Source organism: Podarcis pityusensis (assembly GCF_964106645.2).
Source record: "Podarcis pityusensis genome assembly, chromosome: 6".
NCBI lineage: Eukaryota > Metazoa > Chordata > Lepidosauria > Squamata > Lacertidae > Podarcis > Podarcis pityusensis.
The window spans coordinates 26,694,404-26,713,802 of NC_138030.1; the positions used below are offsets into that span (position 1 = coordinate 26,694,404).

At 43.5% G+C, this 19,399-nt stretch overlaps 2 protein-coding genes across 12 annotated transcripts in view; one reads left to right on the forward strand and one right to left on the reverse strand.

Annotated features, from left to right (window-relative positions):
• The window catches only part of LOC308478990 (uncharacterized protein), a 377,493-nt gene that overhangs the window by 90,847 nt on the left and 267,247 nt on the right, over window positions 1-19,399 (forward strand). The gene's annotated exons all lie outside the window — the stretch shown is intronic.
• The window catches only part of SGK2 (serum/glucocorticoid regulated kinase 2), a 41,522-nt gene that overhangs the window by 18,490 nt on the left and 3,633 nt on the right, over window positions 1-19,399 (reverse strand). For 2 of the 10 annotated variants that reach the window (XM_081009276.1, XM_081009280.1), the window contains exons 2-3: window positions 12,781-12,918; window positions 488-557 (exon numbers count right to left, since the gene is read on the reverse strand). In XM_081009276.1, coding sequence (XP_080865402.1) covers window positions 488-557; window positions 12,781-12,832 — 122 coding nt within the window. In that variant the 5' untranslated portion in view covers window positions 12,833-12,918. Of the gene's footprint in view, window positions 1-277; window positions 428-487; window positions 558-745; window positions 2,424-4,936; window positions 4,968-7,805; window positions 7,846-12,719; window positions 13,001-16,563; window positions 16,582-19,399 lie in introns of those variants that run through there. The other 8 variants (XM_081009284.1, XM_081009279.1, XM_081009278.1 and 5 more) reach the window with 8 other exon arrangements.

Genomic DNA, 19,399 nt, shown 5'->3' on the forward strand with positions numbered 1-19,399 from the left:
ATAGGAAGAACACTCTTGCTATTAAAGCCCCAGGGGAAATCCTGACCATCAAGCTTCCCCTTCTACCTAGCAGGAAAGTTACAAGACAAAACCTTTTGACATTTAATACTCTCTCCACCCCTCTCCACAAGAGATTGCGAGGCAGCCCAAACCCCTTCCCTTATTTTGTAAGTCCTACAGTTCCACAGAAACCCCTTATTTCAAAGCATGCCGTGAATAGACATCACCGCTCAAAAGGATCTCATTTTGAAACATCTCATTTAGCAGCGTTACTTACATCTGCATGAGTAAAAGCCTTCATCAGAAGCAGCGTTGAGCAACAAAGCCATACTGGGCAACAAGTCCCAGTTTGTGCAAGAGATGCTTCCCTCTGCAACACACCCCGTGCCAGCCAGCTCAATTCACTGCTTATTGCTTGTGGGAGACTATGATCAGGCTCAGCTTTAAAGCGACAGTGACCCCCTAATAGAAAGAGCCTTATACTCACTAGGAACACAGTCTGGAACTGGAGGTCTTGATCGTCTGTTCTAACCTCTCTCGCCCGTGCTTTATGAGATCTACAGGAAAGGGAGGAGGAAAAAGTTAGCAAACTGTTCCACTGGCAGCAATCACAAGAAATACACACAGAGATACATTTGTTCTGAAGTGACCTTGCCCTTCTCATGCATCCACCCACAAAACAAAATAAGCAAACTTTATTGGAGCTAGGGAAGAGACTCGGTTGCTGCAAAAGGAAGCTTCTAACCTTATTCGGACAGGAGTGCAGAAACAAAATTAGGAAACCAGCGAGTGATGTCCTGTAAACGACAGCCTCCCTTTCCAAGGATACTACCCGGGATTGTCCTGCCTTTCTGTGATACACAGATCACAAGGCAGAGGAGCTGCCCCTTTGATACATCATACTTGGCACAAGCTCAGTCCCTCTCATTCAAAGCTTTCCAAGCATTTTACGAACATGCATTGCGCATCACAGCACAAGCACTATCCTCCTTTCTCAAAGGAGAATGCTGAAATGATTTGCCCAGATCAGTGAGACATTCAGTAGACTTGTATAGATTTTGCTGCAATTGTTGTGGTTCTCTATTAAAGAGTGGTGAACAGAACTGGGCTGGCTTGTTTCGTTTTAGTGCATTAACACAACCTATTCACAGAAGCGAGGAAAGTTCCTATGCAAGTTAAATTTACCTTAAGAGTGAAATTGACTGGACCAGAAGTTTCTTCCAGTCCAATCAAGAAGCCTCACCAGGATAACCTAAAGGAAGCCATCTAGTTAAGAAAACTCGCCTTTTCTTCTACAATCACAGTTCCTCCCGCCCTGCCATTATAGCTGCAGTTATATTGACAATGCTGGATCAAGGCCAATGTCACAGAAGGAGGAAGAGAGAGAGAAAAACATAAAAGCAGGCTTTTAAAAATCCCTCCCCTCCTATGTGCAAATATGCAATGGACAATGAAGAACCTGAATGGTCACCAAACTGGATGACTTTAAAAGTGAATTAGACAGATTTGTGGAGAATAAGGCTACTATTACTGGCCACTAGTCATTTCTTCCAGTATCAAAGGAGCATGCCTCTGGATTCCAGCTGCTGAGAAAAATGAGTGAATGAGCGCTACTGCCCTTCTTTATTTTATAAAGTCCTCCTGTGTGAAATTTCCCTGGTCTTTTATTTTGTCTCTCCCAATAAAAGGACAGAACAGCACCTCAGAATATTTAACTAGTGAAACCTACTGTGGAATTTGTTTTGCCCACATTTTGTCATAATAAAGACAGCAATAAAATAAGACTGCTGGCCTGGTGCCCTGAGAAAGGAGCATGAAAACAAACTTATTCAGAAGACAGTTTTGCTATGGGAAAAACACAAAGAAACCCATTGCACTTTGACTCAAGAGCTTGACGAATTAAAAAAAGGGTTCTTCTACTCCAGCATTCTGCTTGTAGCAATAACCAGCAACATGCCCTGGAACCTCAGGCAAGGCATGATATAGTACCACACTCTATTTGCTCCCAGCATCAGTACACTGCAGCTAACCATGGAGGCCCCATTTGTCATTGACCATATTCAATGACAGAACTAGCTTGAACTTGAAGTGGGAGAACTTGAAGATATGTCTCCCAACAAATGGAGATAGGGAAATATGACACCTTTAAAAACCTAGTATTGTGTGTGCATCAATTCTCTGATCAATGAAAACTTAAATGGCACACAATGTATTCATGTTCTCTATCCATATGTACAGGCTGAGCATAAGTGAAGACAGGGGTGCCAACTTGAATAAAATATTGGGAGGGGGGCAGGTAAGCCCTGCCATGCATAATCAATCACAAGATATGGTGCACACACACCATTTGAATGGCAATGTCCATCAACTTGGGGGGAGTGGCTCCCTCAAATATTTTATTGGGGGCCTCAAAGGGACTTCGGCTCCTAGGAGTTGGCTAGGAGTTGGCTCCTATGGGTGAAAAAAGGTCCCTCATCAGATTTCTAGGGGAACTGCCAACACTATCAAATTCCTTACAAAAAAGCGCATACAATTCCCCCTTCTTTTTAATGCAGACTGACATGGAAATGTGAAAATCTGAACTTAAGATTGGAAATGAGAAGCTGAGAGAAATAAAAACTGACATATCCATACATCCCTACTTATTTGCAAGGAAGTATTTCAGTAGGAACAGAACATAATCAGACCGGTTACTTTCGTAACTTTAGCTTTTCACTCTTCAGCTTAAAAATTCATGTTTTGGGCATGGAGCCTGGGATTGCCTCAACCACAACAGATCTACTCTTGAATTTCCACCAGCAAAACTGAAGTTCTATCTAAATCTCAAGCACAGCTCATACATAAGAAAGCAGCTGATCCATCTTCGTTTATTCAAGGCCAGGCTAACTCTACCATCGAGTATGAGTACGTGCTGTAAATAATGAGCCTCCTCCTCTGCAAGGAAGTGCTGGGTCAAGTGCAGAGAGATTGTTTAGAGAATCAGGATGAGATGTTTTGGAGGTGAAGAGGACAGCTTGACCCAAAGCTGCATCAATCTCTTAAGTTTCACTCCAGCTGCAACTTTACGGTGAAAAATTTCACATGGAGTCCACTAAAGCCTCACTTTCCCAGACTGCTCTGGTCCACACCCATCTTTATTAGGATTCCATCCTGACTTGGATAAACTTCACGTTCATCACCAACTGTCCTCCTACAATGTAGCTGTGATCTAGCCTAGGGACAGGCAAATTAGTCAATTTCAGTTTCTCTCAACATCTCATTTCTCTAATCTTAAACTGAGTTATGTACATTTCCACAGAAATTTGCCACGGTTAAAAGAAAATGACAAGAATGTCAGCTTTTTTTTTACTGTGAATCTCCCCTAATAAACACATTTTCACGAATATTAATGCATACTTTTCCATCTTGATCACCGAGATCCTCTGATGGGGCACTACTTGCAGTTCCCCACTCTTAATATTGGCGGAAAGAACCTCAGGGGAGTAAGCGATAGGCAGGAACCATTCTTTCATTGTTTTAGACATCTCCAAAAAAATACTGTCATTCAGACAGGACTCTGCAATGAGAATTTCTTTTCACCAACCAATATTTACTGATGTTTTTATTGCGCTTATTGCAATTTTGTAAGATGCGCACCACCTTGCTGTATCCTTTATCCAGGCAATCTGGAGGCATTATCAGAGTTCAAGGATACATTCCAGTTAGGAAAAAAACCACTCAAGGAGGGTGCATCTCAGGGCCTGTGTGAGAGCTGTGATTTGGGGAGAGTGGGAGTAAGTGAGGAGTGAGAAAGAAGAGTAGCCAAGGGTGAGTCTCCAGGGCAAAAGTGCACTAGAGGGATGTATTTAGCCCCTGGGCTCAAATCTCCCCACCCCTGTTCCCCACTGGCTCTCACCGTGGTTTGAGAGTCCTACCTGGAGATTCTGGGAATCAAACCTGTGTTCATTTGCAAGCAACACATGTGCTCTACCCTGAACCACAGAGCCCCGTCTTAGTGATCACGTGGGGTCCCCCAAACATTTTCAATTGGAAAATCTTCCTATGCAAATTATAGTAATCTCCACCGGAAAATTTACTGAGTGGTCTAATGTTGCAGGTTTGTTTCACGTGCATTCAGTAAACCAAGCTGACAACTTTGAAATTGCCAAGCTTGCCTAATACAGTGGTACCTCGGGTTACAGATGCTTCAGGTTACAGACGCTTCAGGTTACAGACTCCGCTAACCTCAGGTTAAGAACTTTGTTTCAGGGTGAGAACAGAAATTGTGCTCCGGCGGCAGCAGGAGGCCCAATTAGCTAAAGTGGCGCTTCAGGTTAAGAACAGTTTCAGGTTAAGAACGGACCTCCAGAACGAATTAAGTTCTTAACCAGAGGTACCACTGTATTGCATTTGCAAATGGCATCCGTTCATTGTTCCTAAGAAGAGAAGAAGACTTTGGATTTGATACAGTATTCCACTTTATCACTATCCAAAGGGGTCTCAAAGCGGCTAACATTATCCTTTCCCTTCCTCCCCCACAACAATAAAATTGTTAATAAATTAATGAAACACAAACTTCATAGAATCATATTAAATAAACACTGGGGGGGGGGAGATTCCATTTGGGGGAAATTTTCTACCCCCAAATCCCTGAGCCTTCCTGTAAGTCAGCTAAAGTGCCCCAACATTTTAGCTTTTCATCATACGGAAAGTGCTCCCACCTCTTGATGTTGTTTGTCTTTTTCAATTCTACAGCCAAATGCAGCCACCAGATATTTTTCTGCAGACATTACAATACCGGCTGTTTAATTTTCATTCCCCTCCTTACTCATCCCTAGCATGGAATGTATCTTTCCTTTGCTGCCAAACACCTTCTTGACATTTCCTTACTAACCAACATGATGACCTCAACAGCAATTTCCCAAGCAGTTACAGTCCAGATCCCATCAGTGTATACCTAAAGTTGGAAACATTGGTCCCAATAAGCATCACTTTGCAGTTCAAACGCCCATGCCATTGTGCTGCCCTTTTCATTGACTTCAAAAAAAAGGGGAAGAAATCCCTCCAAGGATCAAGATACAGCTTAATTTTTGTATATCAACATACAGAGATCCCATTTTAACAGCCAGTGTTTTCTCAAACCACACTTAAAAGCAGCCCATTGATTCCAAGCTTATAATAAATCAATTGAAAAAAGAATCGGTTTGCAATACAATTCCTACCTTACAAGAAAAAGGCAGCCTCAAAGTCTCATTCTGCAAGCTTCCCCGAACCCCCACCCCTCTCTTGCCCGATTATCATCCGCCTTACTGCATCATCTAACCTAGATTGTAAACTTCAAACACAGATCTCATCTGCAGCTTACCCAAGAAGCACTAACTTTCACTTCAAGATGACAAGCACTGAGCTATTTTCTACTGCTACTCCAGAGGGAGAGCCGTGCCTAGTCTGTTACAGCACATGCAAAAGGGTCTCGCAAGTGTGGGCATTAATATATTTAAAAGACAGAGTTAACTATTATGTCCAAAGCTCATGTTCTTGGAAAGGCATTTTTAAATATTAAGGGGTTGCCCACTGGCACCTAGATGCACACAACCAATGATATTGCTGGTGCTGTTGCCCAGTTTTCAGTAGGAGGATTCACAGCAGATTTTCCTTTTTTTACACCAAGGTCACCTTCATAACTTCTAGGCACATATGTAGCCCAATTTCACCCTGGACTTTGTCTTCGCATAAACTAATACTGTACAAGCCTGCAGCTTAAGTGAGTCAGAACTGCCTGGTCCCTATTTATTTTTATTTTTATTTTTATTTTTATTTTTATTTTTATTTTTATTTTTATTTTTATTTTTATTTTTATTTTTATTTTTATTTATACCCTACCCAACTGGCTGGGTTTCCGCAGCCACTATGGGCGGCTCCCAACAGAATATTAAAAACATGATAAAACATTAAACATTAAAAACTTCCCTAAACAGGGATGCCTTCAGATGTCTTCTAAAAGTCAGATAGTTGTTTATTTCCTTGACATCTGATGGGAAGGCGTTCCACAGGGTGGGCTCCACTACTGAGAAGGCCCTCTGCCTGCTTCCTTACTACTTACCTTTGCATTAGTCAGGAGGAGGAGGAAGCAGCAGCAGGTGTTGGAAAGAATTGTTATTAAATTTGTATATCACCCTTCATCCAAAGATGAGTGGTTCACAACAGAAAAATACAAAACGAGAAGACAAGCAGACCAAGGCAAGCCAGTACTAGAATTATCACATTTTTTTCCTAGCCATGGGCTCCCAAAGCACTTAAAATCTACTGCAACACAATGTAATGTGTTTGTGGGTGCCAGACACCCTAAATTCCTGGGTCCAGTAGTTGGTTAGAATTTAATCAAGCCGAAATTTAAAATAGAAGCCAAGACAGTTGGTGATGGGACATTAGGAAGACAAAGGTAATGAGCTGTTAGGAGAGCCAGATGGCAAGCAGGTGAGACCTTGGCTCAGATGTAGTGTTGAAGACAAAGCAGAGTTGGAAAGAGAGTTTTAGAGTTCGCTGTGATATGACCTGGAGGGAAAAGGTTACACTCTGGTAAAGGCAGCAAGCTGAAAAAAGGGTCAGAACACAATGGCTGATGTTTTGAATCCATGGCTGCAGCTATGGGAAAAGAAAGACCTTCTTGGATTGTTGTTGCTGTGAACACCTCCATCGTAGGCTCAGGTTGTATATAAGTGTAAATAAACTATATATCATATATCACTGTGCCTCATTTCCAAAAGAAAACACAGACCCTAGGTAAGAAGAGGAGTTTGGATTTGATATCCCGCTTTATCACTACCCTAAGGAGTCTCAAAGCGGCTAACATTCTCCTTTCCCTTCCTCCCCCACAACAAACACTCTGTGAGGTGAGTGGGGCTGAGAGACTTCAGAGAAGTGTGACTAGCCCAAGGTCACCCAGCAGCTGCATGTGGAGGAGCGGGGAATCAAACCTGGTTCCCCAGATTACGAGTCTACCGCTCTTAACCACTACACCACGCTGGTAAGCGCCTGAAACCCCAGGGTCTTGTTTCTCCTATAGCCACAGTCCTAGATTCAACAGAAGTTAACCATTGTGCTTTGATCCTCTCTGCAGCTTGCTATCGTTACCAGCCTGCAACCTCTTCTACCTCTAAGCCACATCACGGCCAACTCTTAACTCTGCAACCACACCAACCTGCTCAACACCTGATGTCATATAGAATATGAGATCTGGGGCAGGTACAGTCAGCTGTAAAGAAACAATTGGAAGCTTAACGTATGCCCTAGATTGGTTTTTGAGGAGCAGGGTTCTCTGACAGAGCTGACAGTGAGCACCTTTGAAGTTGTCCCTTTGCAGATATGGTTCAAATTTAAACCACACTGGCAAATGCACAAAGTGGAGCTAAAGACAGTTCTACACCCCTGCAGAAAATCATGAACCGTCTGTTTCTACACTCCAACATTTGACTCACTATTCGCCTTATCTTGAGCAAACCTCGATACAGTTAGAAATCCAGCAGTGGCATATTTCCTACCACAATTTCAGTGCCATGCCTTGTTCCACTTGTCGAGGTTCCTTTGCCACTTGAAGTAGTTCATAAGCACTACTTATCCTCACCACAGAATTAAGCAAGCTTACTTAGGTTGCGTGTAAATCTTGCATGTAATATCTCCCACATCTCAATGCTTTCCTACATCACAGTCCTGTGGACCCTCCTGTCTGAATTATGGAAATAAATGGAATTAAATCTGTGCAGATGGCAACATTGCCAAATTGTAAATTAAATGTAAGAGTAAGGAACAGAGAAATAAGCACACACCTGTCAACCTGTCACAGCTTCTGTCAGGTGAGTGAACATCCTGGTTGAGTAAAGAAAACAAGCAAGTTGCTAGCTGCTTTCAAGTAACCTACAAGCCATTCTCTGTCATGCTACCCAAAGCAGCTTTTCTAAAGCCACCAGTTGAGATTCCTGCATTGCAAGGGACTGGACTTGATGACCCTCAGGTGCTTTCCCAACACTACAGTTCTATGAAATAATAAACAAGGGGATTATTTCACTTCACTTTGATGTGTTTTATCCTCTGGAAGTTTTTCTTTCAAGCTTTTCTCCTTAGCCACAAGGGTGTGAGATATGTTGAATATTCGCTTTGATGAAGTAAAATCCAATGCAAATATTAATTTCCATTTTGCCTCACTGGAATTCTGCCTGGGCCTCAGCATGCTCAGAGAAACTTGCAGCCTGTGTTGTTCTGCACAGCTCAAGGTCATGGCCTGGGGTGGGGTGAGTGGCAGAACCTGATTAACAACTGCTTCCTGTAGCCCCAGGTGTAGAACTCAGCACTCACATCCTCTGTAGTCCGACCACACTGTTCAGCACAGTTGTGTCCATGTTCTGCACAGTATGGGATATAAATCCAATACATGCTCCTTGAAACTACTGGGAGAGGGCAGAAAAGGATTTTCTCATTGCCAGATTTGCACGCAAGCTAAGTAAGCTACGGCTTATTCAGATTATGAAGGGCCTCTAAATAATAATGGAAGGTGGCTAAATTTCAAGATTTCCACAAAAGAAAGTGTTTTCTGTTATGTGCAAAATACACACAGTGCTTGTTGCATTTCCTCTTCCATTTAGTAGGCGCTAAACTGGATATGTGTAACTGCTACTGCATGGTTGCACATTAAAATTTTAATATATGCAAGGTAAAATAAATAAATCACAGTGTCTTTTCTTTCAAGGGGGATTTGTATGCAAATAGGTAATTGAGAGGGGGGGGGGTGATGCTGTTGTGATGCTGCTGTGTTGAGGCAGAGGTGTATGCCAAACCATCTAACATGACGATGCCCAAATCCAGGACACCATCTCCCGGGTTTGAAATCCTGCACAAGTCATGCGACCTGCATGAGATTGTGGACCTGGAAAAAGCGCTTTTCCAAAATGGTCGCTGTGCTCTTGTGGGAAAAATGGGATGTCCCAATTTTTCTGGGGCAGTTGATGGGTGTGGTATGCTAGAGGAAGGGATGGGTTCTTAAAATTTGTTTCTGTTCTTGTTTTTATTACGTATTTTGTCTTCTCATTTTGTATTTTTATGTTATGACCCACCCTGTGATCTTCAGATGAAGGGCAGTATACAAATTTAATAAAAAAAATTAATAATAGGGACTTCCGGGGTGGCGCCATCGGTAATGGCGGACTCCCTCTGATCTGGAGGGACCAGCTCCACGGGAAACGGGTCTTTTCCGCTACAGCGAAGCGGGGACCCTTTCAAAAATCACAGGTGGATGAAGCCTGTGACCATGGGACTCGGCGGGCACCTTTAGCGCCCCCCCAACCCGCAAAGGAACCCACTAACGGGCTCCGGAGCGAAGAGGGGGAAGTGGCGCGGTGCTGAGAGTCAACTGCTTCTTCCGTGGAGTGAAGCCGCACACCCGTTGCCGGAGAGCGCTGCCTTTTTCCTGGGACAATTTGGCTTTTAAAACAATCACCCGTGAGTACTTAAATTTCGGACAATTGGACTTTAAATAAGGATTTGTGAGCTGAAAGGAAAATTGGACTTAAAAGTTTATTTTAATTTGGCACTGAAACGGGAAGGTCTAAACAGGAAGTCAGCCTTCCGTTTCTTTGTAGATAGATTAAAGCAAAGACATGGCAAACTAGAGTTCTGAAAATCGCTTGTAAAGGATCAACTTTCATCATTTTAAATTGTTGAACCCCCTTCGGAAGCAGGAGAAGAGGGGGGATTTTTTTCAGACTGTTTAAACCTGCAGAAGTGAGTGTAAAGCAAAGTAACTTTCCACCGTCTTGATCCTGGAGCAGGGTGTCAGGACTGACGTTTTTTGAAGCTCATTGACCAGAGACAAACGTTTCTGACAGATAGCTAAAAGAAGAGAAACATAGTGACTCCATTGTTCCCCTTCGCATCTTAAAGGAACAAATATTGACAAAATATCTGAAAAAGGAAACTTTGTTGTTAGATCTGTTTTTAAAAGAAAAGAACAAACAGACGTTCTTCCCCTAGAGGGAGCCTGTGAAACTGTAACCAATTCTGAATTGGGGAGCTTGCAGCTGTCACAGATTACGATCGTGGGAATAGACTTCTGACCTTGCAGGACAATGTATTCAGAAGCTCTGTTGTGTGTTTTCTGTAAAACAAGTGCCCTACTGGAACAGCTACATGAGAAGATGGATTTTATGACTGATGCGATCAGAAATTTTGGACAGGCAGTGGGAAATTATATAGAGCCCACCCAGGAATCAGATCAGGAGTGTGCCGTGACAGAACAGATGAAGGAAGAGGATGTTTCTGAATCTTGGGCGCCAGAGATGGAGGGAGCTGTGGCCCAGCAGGAACACGAATTCTTGGATTTGACAAATGAACTTGGTAAAAGCCAGATTTGGAAAGATAAAGTTTGGTTTGGTTTGGAAATGGGGGGTTGGATAGACTCCCCTATGCAGGGAGGTTTGGACTTTTCAAGTCTGGCAATGGGCCGTGAGATGTTTGGGGTTGTGGGGGCTCTTAATTTTGGAGGGACTTTGAAACATGTTCTTAAATAACACATGGAGCTTAGTCTGGACTATGGAAAAGGGGCTGATTTGTCGAGATGGGTCAAAAGCATTGTCAAGCTGGAGTTCCCAAGAGTGAAAGGAGCAGGAGATAAAGGAAAATACAGCTATAAATATGAAGAAGAGCTGCGGAAGGGACATGGAAGGGACTTAAGGGCCTCGGACATAAGATTGCCAGGTTAATGCGCTAGACTGATGAGATAGAAAGGACTGACAAAACCCGGGAGCAGGAGGAAGAGACGCTGGATGAAGATTGGATTGTTTCTTTTTTGTTACTTTTTTATTAGGATTGTTTTATAAAATTGATGAGTGTTAGAAAAATGTTGGAACGAAATTATTTGGCATTAGCAAAAATGTTTAAAGAATTATGTAAGAATATTATGGTTATGAGAAATTGGTAAAAATAAGATTCTCATTTTGTATTTTTGTGTTATGACCCACCCTGTGATCTTCAGATGAAGGGCAGTATACAAATTTAATAAAAAAATTAATAATAAAAAATAAGTATTCCCACCATTGTGAAATCATTGGCTCCCTCCATGTGTGAGTGGTACATAAAACCAGTTAAAAAGCAACTGCACTGGTTGCCAGCTTGCTTCTGGGCCCAATTCAAGGTACTCGCATTAGGAGTTGAAGCCCTAAACAACTTAGGTCCCAAATATCTGAAAGGCTACCTATGAACCCACACACATTATAATAATGACAAAGCTGAGCTGTGTCAGAAGTGGTAGAGTAGGAACTGATTTGTGACTTCTTCTGATAATAGACAAAATTAGTAAGGTATTTGGGGAAATGGGCACTCCTATACAATGCAAGAAATTCATGGGGGTGGGAAACAAGGCTCCACCACTAAGTAGCAGGAAGATGGGACACCTCAAACTAGGTCAATTATACAATATTTTTGTGTAACAAACTGAGAAAGTTACAGAGTGAGGGACACTGTGCAAATTGCTCCCTCTCTGCATGAATATGAGGAAAATTGCTTGTCTGGACCTACTATATGTGCCTCCTTTCATATATTTTAAGAGCTGCTTGCCACTTAAAGAGGTATTGCACATTATAGCACCAGTCACCCCCTCCCACTCAAGTCAAGAGTGGACACTGAGGTCCAGCCCCAAGGGCCTTCTGCTGGTTCCCTCCCTGCGAGATGTGAGATTAGGAAACCAGGCAGAGGGCCTTCTTGGTAGTGGCACCCGCCCTGTGGAACACCCTCTCATCAGATGTCAAGGAAATAAACAACTATCTGACTTTTAGAATACATCTTTAGGGAAGTTTTTAATGTCTGATGTTTTATTCTGTTCTTAATCTGTTGGGAGCCACCCAGAGTGGTTGGGGAAACCCAGCCAAATGGGCGGGGTACAAATAAATTATTATTATTATTAACCTGTTATCTGAAATTACTGCACTCAGAGTGGCCTTGCATCAGACACAATGAAACAATTAAATTTGTTACATGAATCGTCAAAGCCAACAACCACAGATGAATACAATACTCAGTTCCTAACTATTATACCAGAACAACTAACACTACTATGATGACAGCATTCACTAGAGAGTTACAGAGAGTTACCCAAGCAATTAAAAAAAAAAAACATTCAAGAGAATCCAGCAATAAAAATAGGATTAAGCTGAGATAAAAACGTAACAGGTGCAATGAGGGTATTAAAATAGACTGCAAAAAAACCAAACAAGCCCTAAAAACGCACAGAGTAGACAGATATTTTTCAAATGAAAAGGGGTGTGGCAGAGAGGCTGGTTTAGGGCTGCTAACATTTTTAACAGCAGCACGATCTGAAAACATCAGCAGGTGATAATGCCCATCTCTATGCCATAAAAACCTTCTCCAACTGATTTCCTTAATGCTGCTAAAGGCAAAAGAGCTGGCCAGACTGGATTTCCTTTAGTCAGTTGGCAACCTTGCAGATGCCACACACAAACAACACGATTTGCATGCAATGATAATTACCACTCAAACCCCTAAATGTTTATTGAGGCTCCATTTCCCCCATAAAAATGAGCTGGAATTGGTGGGAAGGAATCTATATTTCTTTTTTACCACTTTGAAACCATACTGGGCCAGTGCAATGTTATTTAAAGGATGTTAAAAGGCAAGCATTCCATGCTAGTTCTATTAAGAGTACATGCTGTAAGTCTTAGAGTCCAAGAGTTTACCTGACATTAGAGATCAGCTCCTTCGTCTTTTTTGACAGGTGTGGAATAAGCTGGACTTTACCTTTTGCCTTTCCCAGTGTTTCAAAGACGGTCTCTATCCCAGGTGGGTGCATCAAGTCAGCCTGGAAACGTATATGATGGGTTTTTTTTGAGAAATTCTGGGTCAGCTTTCTTGTCCAATTGACCTTATCCAAGCAGTCTAGGCAGCAAGGAATACAGAGAGGTAATTTGAAGGTCTCTGATCTTATGTCCTTCTCCTGCAAACGTTAAGGTCAGCTCTCCTACAGGTAGGAAGTAAAAAGCAAGACGTGATTATGCATTGGCTGGATGCCAGCAATTGAGCCTGAACACAGGTGGAAACTCATTATCATGCTAAGGCCACATTCACACCATACATTTAAAGCGGTATAATACCATTTTAAATAGTCATAGCTTTCCCACAAAGAATTATGGGTGCAGAAGAAGAAGAAGAAGAAGAAGAAGAAGAAGAAGAAGAAGGGTTTGGATTTGATATCCCGCTTTATCACTACCCGAAGGAGTCTCAAAGCAGCTAACATTCTCCTTTCCCTTCCTCCCCCACAATGAATACTCTGTGAGGTGAGTGGGGCTGAGAGACTTCAGAGAAGTGTGACTAGCCCAAGGTCACCCAGCAGCTGCATGTGGAGGAGCAGGGCCGCGAACACGGTTCACCAGATTATGAGTCCACTGCTTTTAACCACTACACCACACTGGATCTCTGTAGTTTGTTAAGGGTGCTAAGAGTTGTTAGGAAGCTCCTATTCCCCTTGCATAGCTACAGTTTCCAGATTCACTTAAGAATCCATTCCTCTTCACAGGGAACTCTAGGCATTCGTGATTACTCCCATTTCACCTTCGGCAGCAGAACAGGATTCACTGCCCCTGTGGCAGAGGGACACTACTGAATCCAATGCCTCCCCAGCCAAGAAGAAGGGGGAAGAGGTTGGGCTGCTCAGTTCTTCTCTTAATTTTTTTTCTGGAAGAGATCTCAAAGTCTCAGAACACAGCACCATTATGACCTCAATAGGTGCTTCTCCCCCTTTGGCAGGGCAGCAGTGGTGATGGACCCAAACCTTTTGGCATTCCACCCATCTAACTTACTTAGGCACTACCATACAAATTCAGCAGTATTTTAAACGCTGAAAGATCAGAACCAGGGCAGCAAGGAACACAAAGTAAAATGAAATCAAATGAAATGTGACAAGAGTGCTGGTCTGGATGCACCATGGCTTGGAACAATTCCCAAGATGCTGTTGACCCTTAGGCTAGTTTCCTTTTGGTCTCTCAAGCTTTCGGTAACAGCTGTTCCAAGAAGACGGCTGAAAATGTCTTTGACAGCTCATTGGGGAATCTATAAAGCATCCTTTGAGACAACTAATTTTTTTATATATAAAAACAGAAAAATGGTACAGTTCAATATAATACACAAGAAATGCAACCCAATTGGAGCATGAGCTATTCAGAATTTCTCTTGACCCACAGCGCCTCTCTGCTAGTCCTGCCTGGGATGGTGAAGTCGTTTGAAATCCAAAGAGAGATGGGAGAGACAAATGCATTTCAGATAAGCCAAAGTCCTAGAGAGGTGCATAGTGATACTTGGTTGTGTCCAACACTACTGTTCTGCTTGTGCAGTGGATGTCTGCTTGCTCTCTTCTCCCCGGCAACTTCCCTATGCACCCTCAGAATCTGTTCCAGAAGATTGGGGGACTTTGCTTGCACAGCATTAGACCCAACCCATTAATCCATCCCCCCAACCACCAATGCTTGAACGTAAGTTTTGTGAAGGGTCCTGAACCCTGAGTGTATGTAGTCCAAAAAGGAAGCTTTTAAAAGATACAAACTTAACCAAAACATTACATGGAATCTACCCCATCTTCTGCCAGCATAGGTCTCAAGTAGCTATGATATTATATACCAAAACCATTTTTTTTTTTTTTGCAATAGTTTAAGAACTGCAGTTATATGGTGCACTGTGGAAAGTTTTCCACGCTTGGAGGTGCTCGCATGTCAGGAGCAAAGTCCTGTACTCAAGTAAAGTGTTACTGTATTATCGTGCTGTGTTATTAACTCTGACTAAGCAAAGGAGCATATCCAGTAGCAGAGCTTCTGCTTATCACATGTGGTTGCTGTTGTGCGTCACATGAAGTCACCATTCCCTGGATTTATTCCAGAAGGATACACACAAGCGGCTAAGTATAAACAGAACTGGTGCTGCTCTTCTTTGCCACCCATAGCATTTGGCCTTGAAACAATGAATGAATTGATTAACAGAGAATGGGAAACCTGTGGCCCTCCAGGTCTGTCTGGACTCCAGTTCCCATCAGCCTCAGCCAGCAGGACCAACGGTCAAGAATGATGGTAGTTGTGGTGCAGCAACATCTGTTCCCTATTCCTGCTTTAAAAGGATTGGTTGACAAGCATAGCAAGAGCAGTATTTATGCATGCCTTGGATGTTCAACCTTGAAATCTTGTTGTGGTCTCGTTTTGTTCGAGTGTACAGTACTGTGAGCAATTCATAGCTAAGAGCTGCTGCTGCTGTGGGAACCGAAGCATCAGAAATCTTCAGCTAATTGCTGTCTTATGTTTGGACAAATGTCAGCCTTGTATGCACTGTTTTCTTCTTCTTCTCCTTTTACTAAGAATCCCTGTGGTCCACTGATATGTCTTAAATGTGCAAAGTAAGGGTGCGCCTTCAGGATCCCTTAGCAGCTGAGGCGTAACTAAATATGCTAAGTGACCTTGAGCATTCGCTCTTGTGTAAGAACACAAGATGTGTCTTGCTGAATTAGACTATGGTTGATCCTTCTAGTCCAACATTGTTTCCAGGAATCCTAGCAACTAGGAGGCTGTAGGAAGCTCAACAGAAATGGGTCACTGTTTCACCAGCCTACCTCCCCCCCCCCCCCCCCAGAAATGGCAGAATGGAGGAGGAAAGAGGGGCAGGAGGGAACAGGAGGACAAACATGTGTCAACCAAAGGGAGCCGGTATGGTGTAGCACGGTGATTTTTCTTTCTTTCTTTCTTTTCCTTCCTTTGGCAGAGGGACACCAATGCCATGGCTCTTGTTAGCGCAATAAAAGTTTATGAATGGTGAGTAATAACAGGCTTGAGGCAGTGGTGGTGGGAGAAAGAGCTGTGTTCAAATCCTAACTCAGCCATGAATCTGAAAGGTGACTTGGGTCAGTTTTTGTTTCTCTATTTAGCATGCTGTTTGGCAGCGGAATGGACTGCCTTAGAAGGTGCTGGACTCTCTTTCATTGGAGATTTTCAAATAGAGGTTGGGTGGCCATATGTCAGGGATTCTTTAGCTATGGTTCCTGCATTGCTGGGGGTTGGACTAGATGACCCTTAGGCTACTTTACAACTCTACAATCCTATGATTTTATGCTACAGGCATAGGGACCCAGTGTGGCTATTGAGGTATTCAACAAGTGTACAACCCACATACACAATAGCTGAGCTGTGCAAATCAGCAAATGCACATTATTTCATAAACACTTGGACACGTGCAGAGACAGCTTGTACCTGCATTCAGTGGAACTTGTGAACAAGCCTATTAAGCCCTGCTTTACCAAGGACAGTCATCTATTTGAAGCGCCATCTGTTCCCAGTTCAGTTCAGAGATAAAGAACCATAAGTAGAGCACACACACTACATTATATTTCTAAAATAATTACAAGGATGGAGTCTGGGCAGTTGATGGAGAGAGAGACTAGGTTTGGCACACTCTCTGCCCAGACAGCTCCCATTTGTTATTCTGGTATCAAGACAGTTCTCAGGGTAGTAAAATGCTTAATCAACAGGCGCAAGCTGTAAATTATCCTACCTGCACATTTTGTCCTCTGTGCTGATAAACCACCGCGCATGAGACGTGGCAGCAACTGTGGGAGTCCCCACTTGCCATGCCTTCTTCCCTCTTGAGACCAACTTCAAGTCAAAAGAAGAACTAGGCTGCTTAATAATTAAACGCAGAAATTAAATATTAAGCAGCCAAGATCGTTTCAATGCTGACGGAACTCCAGAGAACAAAAGGCCAAAATTACAGCTTTGTATGCCTACTATAATTTGGCCCACCCTCACAACTGATCTAAGGCCTGCTCACACATTTTTATTTTATTGTTTTTAGATCCTTCGAGGAGCTCAAGGTTCCTCATTTCATCCCCACAACAACCCTGTGAGGTAGGCTAGGTTGAGAGGCAGTGACTGGCTCAAGGTCACCCAGTAAGCTTCATGTCTAAGTAAGGATTTGAACCCTGGTCTCCCAGGCCCTAGTCCAATGCTCTAGCCATTGTACCACATTAGCATTAGGGGTGAGAACCCTGTGGGTGCCATGCTCTATCTATGTATCACTTACCAGCATTGAATATATTTTGACTGGACAACACCCCTAGATGTGTGTTGCTGAGAATGGATGAATAAATTTGGGCTGGGTCCAGTGGTTTGGAGAATGCTTCCTTTCAGTGCCCTTGGCTGCTGCCAGCACTGTTATCTACTGTCATCATGTTTACTCTCTCTTTTTGTACATGAAAGGCAGGGAGATCAAATGGTGGCATGCAATAAGCAACACAGGTCAGCAGCAGGGTGGGGGAACCTCATACATCATCTGCACCATCAACTTACTTTGTAATCAGGGTCAGATGCTTAGCCTGGAGGTCCAAATCAGCCACATCCAAACAAGGCCCACAGCTTAAACCATGCACATAGGCCACTGGTGCATACTTCTACACAAAGGGTAACACATGGACTCTCACGCGCCCCTGAATAGAAATGCACAAGCTGTTAGCACTAAAAATGAATTGCCGTGCATGGATTAATATATTTGGGTTCCTTGCAGTTTGGAGATACTGGATGCTGCCTCCTGTGCCCGCCTCTGTTAAGGATGGGTAGATGTGTCAATGGCACTTTCTCTCAAGTTGCTTATTTGTCTGCTCTTAAAGTTCCATTCTCCTCACTTCCACCTCAGTTTGCAATTTTAAAACAAAACAAATCGTGAAAATTCAGCAGCATTTTAGAGTGCATTTCTCTAAAAAAAACCACATCTCTGAAAGAAATTTTGTCTAGTATATGCATTTTTGCAATGCAATTTCCCCTTATATAATGGATTTCTGCATGCTATTTCCACTAATATATGCATTTTCATACAAATGACTTGGCTGGAGAACTGCATTGCAAAATTCAGAGAATTTCAGTGGACGGCTGTGTTTAAGTTGGTGTATTGTTTCAGAAAGTATGAATTAGGTAGGTTCCCCTTTAAATGCAAGCTAAATTGAATTTCACCTTCATCCCTAACCTCAATGCAATGATCTTCCTTGCAGTCGTCATGATTATCTATTGCCTTCATGTTTGCTTTTTTTGAACATGCAATGAGCAATAGGGGTCAGCATCAGGAAAGGATGTACAGAACACCACGCAGTTCTCCATCATCAGCCTACTTTGTTATCAAGTGTTGCTTCCAGACTGTCTGTTATGTACTGAGTTGAATAGGATCCAAAATGCAGCAGTCTGATTGGTCCTAGAAAAATAGGATTCAGAATGCAGCAGTCTGATTGGTCCTAGAACAATGCAGCAGTATGATTGGTTGGCAGGAACCACCCAATCATGCTCCAGATATAAGTGAATCCACAACCTGATTGGCTTACAGTAGAATTCCAGAATTAGCCAATCATGTGCAGCCCATTGTGTAAATAATGTATATAAAGCAGATACTTTGAGGGGACATTCATTCATTCCTTCTCACCACTATGAGCTGAATAAAGAGCATGAAATCACTTTGCGACTCTGAGTATATTTCACTGGCGACGAGGATGGGATCCCGCTGAGCTGACTGCCACACACAGCACCGCAGCACCGCCACCTGCCGCACCGCTGCCTCGCACCGTGTATCCAGGCTTCAGCTCCGGGACCCAAGAAACTCAGAATGGCAACCGACAGCAGCTTCTCACTGTTCAACCCAGCATCTGGAGACTGGGAAGCGTACGCCTCCCGTTTCACCTTCCTCCTAGAAGCCAAAGGGGTCACCGATGAAGAAGATGCCAAGAAGAGGGCGATATTCTTCAGCGTCTGTGGAGAGGAGACGTTTGAAATCGCCCGGGCTCTCTTGCGCCTGAAGACGTCGCTACTGTTCCATACAAAACAATAATGGGACAGCTGAAGGGGCACTTTTCGCCGCAGCCCTCAGTGGTGGCTCGTCGAAATGCTTTCTACGCAAAGCGGCAAGCCCCTGGGGAAACCATAACTGGGTTTGTGACCTCTCTCCGCCAAGCCGCCCGGTTCTGCAACTTCTCAGAGCTGGAGAACATGCTTCGTGACTGCCTCGTCGGTGGCCTGAAGGATGAGAAGCTGCAATGACGCCTCTACGCTAAGAAGGACCTAACGTTCCAGGTCGCTCTGGAGGAGGCCCTGGCAACGGAAGCTGCCGAGAGGTCGACGCAAGAGGCACGGCCGAGCCTGCTATCCCAACCGAGGGTCCACCACGAAGACCTCATCGACGACTCAGGATCTGACAGGGAGGAGGTGCACCGAGTACAGCAGCGCACTCAAGCAGCCCACATACCACAGCTGCCTCGACGAGAAGCAGGGAACTGCGCAAGCTGCGGGGAAAGTCACGAGAGGAGGACCTGCCGTTTCCGCAACGCAGAGTGCAGGCAGTGCAGAAAATCGGG